The sequence below is a fragment of the Hipposideros armiger genome, unplaced genomic scaffold (assembly GCF_001890085.2).
Source record: "Hipposideros armiger isolate ML-2016 unplaced genomic scaffold, ASM189008v1 scaffold_126, whole genome shotgun sequence".
Taxonomy (NCBI): domain Eukaryota; kingdom Metazoa; phylum Chordata; class Mammalia; order Chiroptera; family Hipposideridae; genus Hipposideros; species Hipposideros armiger.
This window is the reverse complement of record NW_017731476.1, coordinates 1,339,896-1,348,557: the sequence shown is the minus strand read 5'-3', so window position 1 is coordinate 1,348,557 and position 8,662 is coordinate 1,339,896. Positions and strand designations below refer to the sequence as shown.

The 8,662-nt window shown below is 53.8% G+C and overlaps 1 protein-coding gene across 2 annotated transcripts in view; it reads left to right on the top strand.

Moving 5' to 3' along the window:
- Window positions 1–8,662, top strand: part of IL21R (interleukin 21 receptor) — a 34,120-nt gene that overhangs the window by 17,571 nt on the left and 7,887 nt on the right. The window contains exons 2-4 of one of the 2 annotated variants that reach the window (XM_019648414.1): window positions 2,305–2,369; window positions 5,012–5,114; window positions 7,555–7,754. In XM_019648414.1, the coding sequence (XP_019503959.1) occupies window positions 2,321–2,369; window positions 5,012–5,114; window positions 7,555–7,754 (352 nt within the window). In that variant the 5' untranslated portion in view covers window positions 2,305–2,320. Of the gene's footprint in view, window positions 1–2,304; window positions 2,370–5,011; window positions 5,115–7,259; window positions 7,355–7,554; window positions 7,755–8,662 lie in introns of those variants that run through there. The other variant, XM_019648415.1, reaches the window with a different exon arrangement.

The window sequence follows — 8,662 nt, the reverse complement described above, 5'->3', positions numbered from 1 at the left end:
AAAAAAAAAATTCTGGGCCTTTTGCTCGATCCCACCAGGCTTCGTTGGTGGCACACAACAAACGCATCTTTCAACATGGCGGAGCAACATAGGTGTTTGCTCTGCTCACGTGAATGAAAAGTGCAGGTGTGGACATCAGCTCCGGCTGGATCCAGGTCCTCAAAGGATGCCGCGGGGATGCTGGGGCTATAGTTCTTGGGACTGACCTCATTGTTAGGCAGGCTGATTCGAAGAGGTGACAGGAGATGGATCTCAGTTTCCATAGGCACCCCCAAAAGTACCTCTTTATTGGAATTCTAGGTAAAATTCCCAGGACTGCTCTCATTGGCCTAGCTGGGGTTGGAGTCCATTCCTGCTCCAGGCACAGCAGCCAAGCAAGGTGGGGTGGTGTGCTGGCTGAGGCCTGGGTCAGGTGCCCACTCTCGAGCAGAGGTTTGAGTCAGTGCCAGTTTGAGAAGTTCTTCCTCAGAGAGGAGGAGAAACCAGGCAGATAGAAGCCACAGACCCCCTCCATCCCCAGGGGCCTGTGTGTCTTTTGTGCAGAATTGAGGTTGTGGAGGGAAGAAAGCTTTGAATCTGGGTGAGGGAGTTTGTGCTTCATCCTGTGGTCGAGATGGAGCCGCTGGGGACTGATGTGGACAGAGCTATGCCTGAGTTTCTGCTGGGGTGGGGGTCACAGGCGTGGACAAGCTAGTGAGGGACAGGTCCCGACTCCGTCTCCTGTGACAAGAGGTTGAATCCTCGAAGGGTGACAACAGGGCTCCCCTTGGACTGGGGACCCCCCGAGATCAGTGTTCTTTAAAGCAGGTTTAAGTGGGATGTGCCCCATTCTCTTATTTTCATAGCAATGGTATTCATTTTAAGAGTATGTTGGGGGAAAATGCCCAGTGATGGATATGACTGCTTAGGACGAGGTTGGAGTTCATTTTTCAGCGGCTTCCTTTATGGAAAACATTCAATAAATAATAGTACACACAATCTACAAATATGGCCAACATTTTGAAAGTGAAAAATGTGGGGACCTCTCGGCTGGATCATTCTGGAGTCTCTACCTTCCATGTCCATCACAGCTGTGTACTGAGTGTTTCTGTGTCAGGGACCATGCCCAGGGTTTTCTGTCCATCATGTGTTTGAATTCCCACAAGAATCCTGGAAGCAGGCTTTCCTAGCTCTTCAAGACTCAGGGAGGGGAAGGGACCGGCCCAGAGCCACACAGATGGTCATCTGTGCTCTTCACCACTGCCTGCTTGGTCGGGAGCTCAGAGGGAGCCCTTGATGGGGGTGAAGTAGGAGCTGGAGGAATCCTGGGGGGGGGTGTCCTTCTGACTATGGGCTCAGGGATGGTGTCTGAAAGAAGCCACGTGTGTGACTTGGCTCCTGCAGGGGTCGTCCCTCTAGACTACAGTTCCAGCTCCACCACTGTCCATGGGGGTGGTCTTGGTGGCTCCCGGGCCTGGCGGGTGGACTCACTGGCCTCTGGCTGACACCTCCCCGAGCAGAAACAGAGCTGGGGGTACTACCAGCAAAATGCCAGCTAGAGCCTGGTGTTACCAGCCTAGTGGGTCGTTCCTCTGCCCAGGGCATCAAAGTCCACTCCTTCTCGATAGGCTTGCTCTGTCTTCCAAAGAGGTCACTTCTCCATCTCATCCAGAGCAGGAGGTCCGGGTCGCCTGTTTTTGGTCAGGTCCGAGTTCCCAGTGTGCTTCCTCGTGGGCTAACCTGGGCTTTGGATGGAGTAAGAAGGTTCATTATTGGGCTAACCTTATCTTAGGTTTTCAGTAGGGGGTCTCCTTTGGATTTTTATTTATTATGGAGACAATTTTGGGGGGCTAATGTCCACATGGGTATTTCATGGGAAGGAAGACTCAAGGTTGCTGCTCATTAAATACCACTTTCCAAACTTGTGTGCCCCTCTGCCGTCCCTCCCTTCCTCTCCCTGCTTCCCTCTCTCCCTCCTTAGCTGTATAAGTGCCCATAATTAATTCCACACACAATAGGCTAACTGTGGGGGGAAGAGCAGCAAGCCCCTCCCTCTTTGAATTCACCTGTCCTTCCTGACCGTGTAAGGGGAGCAGGAAGAAGGTGGAAGAAGTGGGGAGGGGTCCACAGTGCGTGCCAGCCATTTCTAAGGGGCAGGGATCCTTGGGCGTGTCTGTGGACTTCTCAAACTCTTGCTTTTTCGGAGACAAATCCAAGCATCTGACACAAGTCTTCCAATGGAGAGGGACTTGGGCCAAAGGGAGGCTGTTCAGGGTTCCTTGGTCCCCAGGCATGGGCCTACCCTTTGCTGTGTGTCTCTTCCAGGCCCCCGGGAGTCAGCATGACGTTCACATGGGCCACCTCCCTCTTCCTACTGATGCTGCAGGGTGGTGAGTATCTGCCCCGTGGTCTGCAGGGGGAGGGCCAGGCTGGCCTGTGTGGCCAGGCACAGCGAGCAGCCCCAGGGTTGGAGTCTTGGGCGTCTGTCCACTTGAGGCCCACACAGTGGAGCAGCTGGGTCTCCATGAACCAGAACCCTTCTAAACAGAGAGCTCCGCTAGCCAGAGTGGTTCAGGCGAGTCCCAAGCAGCCCAGTCCCTGACTTGGGTCTTCAGGTCTCACTGGGGTGAGGAGAAACTTCATCCTTCATTCCCATGGCTTTCTGCCTTGGCTGGCTGCAGCCCTCGGAGTGAGGAAGTCCTGCCTTTGGTCTCACCTCAGTGTCTCCTCATGCAGCGCCCCTTCTAGGGGAGGCTCTTCAACCGTCCCTGGACCCTCAGCAGGCAATGATGTTCCCCAGTGGAGACAAAAGTAGCCAGAGCCCTGGAAGGTGCCCTCGGAGGACCAGGGGGTGCTGCAGTCAGCGGGAGATGTCAAAGACAGGCAGGGCTGAGTAATCCAGGAAGCCTTCCCTGAGGAGGCGGACACAGTGCACAGGCTCGAATGGGGCTGGACTAGGGACAGGGGGGGCCCTCGCCGCCACTCTGCTGACCATCAGCATTTCTCTCTGGTTTTTACCAAAAGACCCAGAGTCTTGAATAGCTCCTTTAGGAAACCGATGTCGGGCTCCTTTATTTTCCCTTTCTGAGTGACCAGCATTTTGTCCTGGCTCTAATGGGTCCTCAGGTCACCCTGCAGGCACAGATAACAACCTTTACTGTGTACTGGGAGCTGAGCAGCATTTCATGCCATTTTCCCGACAGCCTCGTGAGGTCCATGCTGCAATCATGCCCCATTCTCAGCTGAGGAAACTGAAGCTCAGAGAGAAGGGGCATGTCCACAGCTGGGATCAGTCCCCAAATCTGCCTGATTCCCGTGGTTTCACCTGGCTTTGCCGTTTTTATTGAATGAATGCAGCATGCGGGCAGCATGGGCTGTGCTGGTGTGATCCTTCAAGGGGGCCAGTGTCCCCAGCTTGCACATAGGGATATGTCCACGCTTTGAGAACCCCCGGCCAGGATGGCTCCTGGGCTCTCTGCTCAGGGTCAGCGTACTGACCAGGTGACTGGGCTTTTATTCCCTCTGTTCCCTGATGCCACCTCCATGCTAGTTTAGAGGTTGCTGTCCCCTCCACAATGTTTCATTCCCAGTTTGGGACAAACCCTGTCTCTTGGTGGCCTTGAGCCCAGCTGGGAATGGCAGCTCCTCTCCAAGCTCTGAAGCTCTGAGAGAGAACTGGCAGAATGTAAACTTAGGGGACACACAGCCATGCAGTGTCTTCTGTAGTCCTCCATTCTCCACTAAGTGCTGAACTAGCCCCTCAGAGCCCCCCACGACTGGCCCTGTGCTCCTCCCCGAGGGAAGCCGCCTCCTAGAGCAGGATTCATTTCCATGACTCAGGTCCCCCGGTCGTGGCTGCTGGGAGAACTGTGTTGAGAAGGATTCTGAGGCCCTACTCAGGGGACAGAGTGTCACAATCGATTAGCAGTGTCTGCCACATGTGTGGATGTGAGGAACTAGCCCAGATTCGATTTCCTGGGTGAGAGTCTCAGCAGCCCAGACCGAGAGAGACAATAGGTGGAATGTGGTCTCGGAGCCTCCGTGTTCTTGTCTAGAACATGTGGGTGGGAGTGGACGAAAGGACGTTCTAGCTGCCGTGTTCTTGGCTCCACATCCAGCGTCTGACTTAGAGAGGGAGGCCCAGTAAGAGAAAATAGGGACAAGCCACTAAAAATGAATCCACTGAAAAAAAAAGGAGCAAATTTCTGGTAAATGGGGGGAGGGGGGGACAACAGCATTGGCACTTGATCTCATAAAACAAAATTAAAACTTATGAAATTTATTTTGTCTAACATTGAACAAGATGTAGATTATGATCGCTCCTATGTTTTTAGAACAAAGTAAAGCAACAAATGTTGGGGGGTGGGAGCGTGTTAATTCTGTCAAGGAAACTGCCTGAGTGGGCAATCCATGCGTCACTTGCTGGTGGTGGTGTTGGTCTGGGCAGCAGGGGTAATACAGACATTGTGGCAAAAGCATTCGAAGGCTTCTGGGTTTTCTGAAGCTTCCGTATTCTACGAAGCGCTTGCGGCATCTCTGAGGTCTGTGTCCAGCTTCGGACCAGCTGCCATGGACAGAGGGCTCCTCCATTGTCAGGGACGGAGGCGTTTTCATCAGTGCTCCCCTTGACTTCATGAATGCCTCTCGGAGTGATGTGTGGGTTCGCCCTGCACCTGGGGAGTTCAGGATGCACCCCCCCCAAGAGGGACAATGGCCAGGAGGGACCCTGACCTGGTGGCTGGACATGAGGCTCATGGGGAGCTGAGGGGGGTCCCGCTTACTTTATTGTTTCCCATTAGGAGTATCTTGTTGCCATAGCCAGCCTGGAAACTTTGGGGGCTCAAATAAAGGGATCTCAGGTGGCAGGGACCACCTTACCCAGGCCCACATCATAGTGGACCCTGAGCTGCCATATTCATCCTGGCCCTGGGACCCCCACCTCCACTCATTGTCCAGCCCTGGGGACTGTGAGGGAATGAGGAGCCCCACAGCCCCCCACCAATCTCTCTCCCTCTCTCCCCTCACCTCCCAGCCTGGGGTTGCTCAGACCTTGTCTGCTACAGTGATTACCTCCAGACAATCACCTGCATCCTGGAGACGTGGACCCTCCCCCCGGGCACGCTCACCCTCACCTGGTAAGTGGCCGGGCCTCCCTAGCCCTGGGGCTGCACCTCAGGGTAGCACGCCCTGGAGCAGGACTGCAGAAGACCACAGACTGAGTCTGGACCTACTGTGTGCCGGGCAGGTAGTTTAGCAATAAAAATAACAGCTGCCACTTCCTAGGAACTCACTCAGCGATTTCACCAACAGCATTTGGTTTCACCCCAAGAAAGACTGGGAGCTGGGAATCACTGTTCTTGTCTTACAGACAACCACACAGGGCTCACAGGACGTGTCCAAAGCATGATTTGCGAGGCCACTGGGCAGCTCTACCCAGACCCAAAGGCCATACTCTCTCACCCACACAGACCTGACTATGGTTTTGAGACCCCGAGATGACGGGACCCCCACACGATTTTTTAAAGCACTGAGTACATGCCAGGTAGCCTGCTCTGTGCTTGATCACCTCCAGTTGTCACCATTACAACTCCTGTTTTAGAAAGGAGGACACGAGTTCAGAGAGGTTATGCAACTTACCCAAGGCCACACAGCCAGTGAATGGCAGACCTGGGATTCAAACACAGGCAGCCTGATGTCACAATCCATGGGCCCATTTTAGTCCATATTGTTAAAGAATAAATCATTCCTGACACTTGTTAAAGGGTGGTAGGGAAGACTTTGTTTAAGACCATCGTGACAGGTGTAGGGACCACTGCACTGAGTTTTGCTGTTGGGGAGAGAGATGGGTCTGCTTCTCTCTCAACAAGGGAAATACAACAAGGAAAAGTGGGAATTTATAACCAAGGAGCAGGTGGGTTCAGTGGATGGAAAATAACTGAGGGGAAACATCAGGGGTGAGGGGGCCTCTGGCTAAACCATCCTAACAGGACCCTTGCTGATGGCAGCTCAGGGGAATCAGATACCCCCTTGGGCCTGGTGGAGGATGGGAGCCAGCTCAGTTATTGGGGGTGGGGGCTCCTGGCTCAACTGACCAAGCAGGCATCTTGCTCAAAGGAGACAGTGCAGAGACAAACACCGAAGCCAAAGTCAGGGTCTAGTTGACGGAGTTCAGAGGAGCCTGAGCAGAGTTTGGTCAAGGAGAGATGCTGTCAATATGCTGCTCAGGATAAGGAATAGCTGGGTTCATTCCATCATCATTCATTCATTCATTCATTCATTCATTCAGAACACAAGTGTTAAACTCCTCCTTCCAGGCACTGGGGGCTCAGCAGAGCCCAAAACTAATGAGGTCAAAGGTGTCCTGGAGGGGACCCACTGCAGTGGAATTGGCTAGGGAGACGGATGATAAACACTCAACAGCCAACAGGATGCTTCTTGAGGACAACACATGCTATAAAGAACGGGAAGCTGGGCCAGGGGTAGAGAGTGAGTGACATGAGGGAGGGCCTATTATAGCCAGGGTGGTCAGGTCTGGCCTCTCTGGCTGGGAAGGAGGCAGCTAGTAAGCCATGGAAAGGGCATTCCAGGCAGCGGGCACTGCACGTGCAAAGGCCCTGAGGCAGGAACTGCTGCCGAGTTTGAGGAATAATGAGGAGGTCAGTGTGGCCGGAGCGGAGTGAGCCAGCGTGTTGGAGAATAACAAACAAAGGAGGCGAGAGGTTGGCAGGGGCCACATTCTATTGTGTGGGCGATGAGACGCCATTGCAGGGTTGCAGGCAGGGGAGTGACAGGAAGTTTTTAAATACCCCTGCTAGCTGCTGTGCAGGTGGGGTGGATTGCAGGGAGGGCGGGCAAGGCCAGGACACCGCCAGATGGCCATGACTGTGGCCCAGGCAGGACACTTGGAGAGCATTCATTCAGGAGAGGTTTCTATTCCAACAAATACTTAACTGAGATCTGAGTCCACACATCTGTATTGGCCCTGGAGGGTGGTTTTGTTCAGAGCCTGAATTTGTAGGCAGGGAAATCAGTAGCTGGTGAATTCCTATACATACTTCAAAGCCCCACTGTTTCCGCCCAGTGGGAGTTATAAAGCCAGAGCATTTTCTCCACCCTCATATCAACAGTCTCCCTGGAGGTTCACCCAGAGAAGGGAAGGGGGTTCATTTGGCCCTATCTGGACCTTCAGCACAGGCACCTATTAGGTATTCAGTGGGTGTTGGGCGGCAGCAGGGAGGGAAGGAGATCTGAAATGCTTAGTGCTCTTCCGGGAGGACCGTGATTCAGACGATGGAACTGACAGGGACAGGTTTAAGCTTGGTCCAGGAAGGAATGGCCCACATTTCCAAAGTTGAGAGTGGGTGCCCTAAATGAGGTAGTGAGTTCCTGCACACAATCCATCAGGGATGCTTCTGGGGAGGGAGTCCTTTCCTGGGAAAGGGTTGGTTGGACTAGGTGACCCCCCCTAATTCCACCTCAAGTCCCGCCTTCCCATGATCCTGGGCTTCTGCCCTGACCCTGTGCATGGAGCCCCGCCCCGGCCTCCAGCCATGACCAGCTGCTCTGTCCTTAAAGGCAAGACCTGGAAGAAGATCTGGAGGATGAGGTCACCTCCTGCAGCCTCCACCGGTCCACCCACAACACAACACATGCCAAGTACATGTGCCACATGGATATGTCCTCCTTCATGGCCGACTACATTTTCAGTGTCAACATGACGGACCCGTTGGGCAACCACTCTGAGGAGTGCGGCAGGTTTATCCTGGCTTACAGCAGTGAGTACCCCGGGACCCCAGGAGCTGAGGGGAACCCGGGCGGGAACTGGGCCCCGTGCTCCCTGGGACGGCTCTCCCCCATCATCCAAACTGATCTGCTGTAGACTCACACCTGCACACCTGTTGACTAAGGTGTGATGGGTGACAAGCGAGGCTTGGGCCTGAACCAGAGAGAAGCAGCAGAGGTGTGAAAGGAGCGAAACTGGGACCAGGACCTTGGGCTTTGGTTCTGGCCCAGCTCCTGCCTGTCGGTGGTGACCTTGGACTGCTGTAGCATGAGGGCTTTTTAAATTCTGTCCCTCTGGGATTCAGTCCCATTATGAGGCAAGTAGGAGACACTGAGTCACAAGAGAAAACTTCCCCACGTTTTCTCCCATCCATTAGCTCTAGTGAGACCTAGAATTTCCCTCAAGGCTGCAGGCAGAAGGGAGACCAAGGGTCAGAAGGGGCTTGGCTGGTGGAAACAGTTGTCCAGAAGTAGGTTGGGACAGGGAAGGGCCCAGGAGGCAGCTTTCAGCGTGTGTGTGAGTATGTGTGTGTGTGTGTGTGTGTGAGTGTGTGTGAGTGTGTGAGTGTGTGAGTGTGTGTGTGTGTGAGTGAGTGAGTGTGTGTGAGTGTGTGAGTGTGTGAGTGTGTGTGTGAGTGAGTGTGTGAGCGTGTGAGTGTGTGAGTGTGTGTGAGTGTGTGAGTGTGTGTGAGTGTGTGTGTGTGTGTGTGTGTGTGTGAATGTGTCTGTGTGTGTCCGAAGTGGGGTGTCCATGGAGGGGGTGAGAGGCCCATCCCCAGAGGCATGCAAACATAGACTGCAAAGAGAGTCTTGACCTCAGGAAGAACTGGGGTTTGGGAGTTTCTGTCCCTAGATCCCCAGGTGGTAGGGCAAGGGGTTGAGGGAGTATCTGTTATTCACA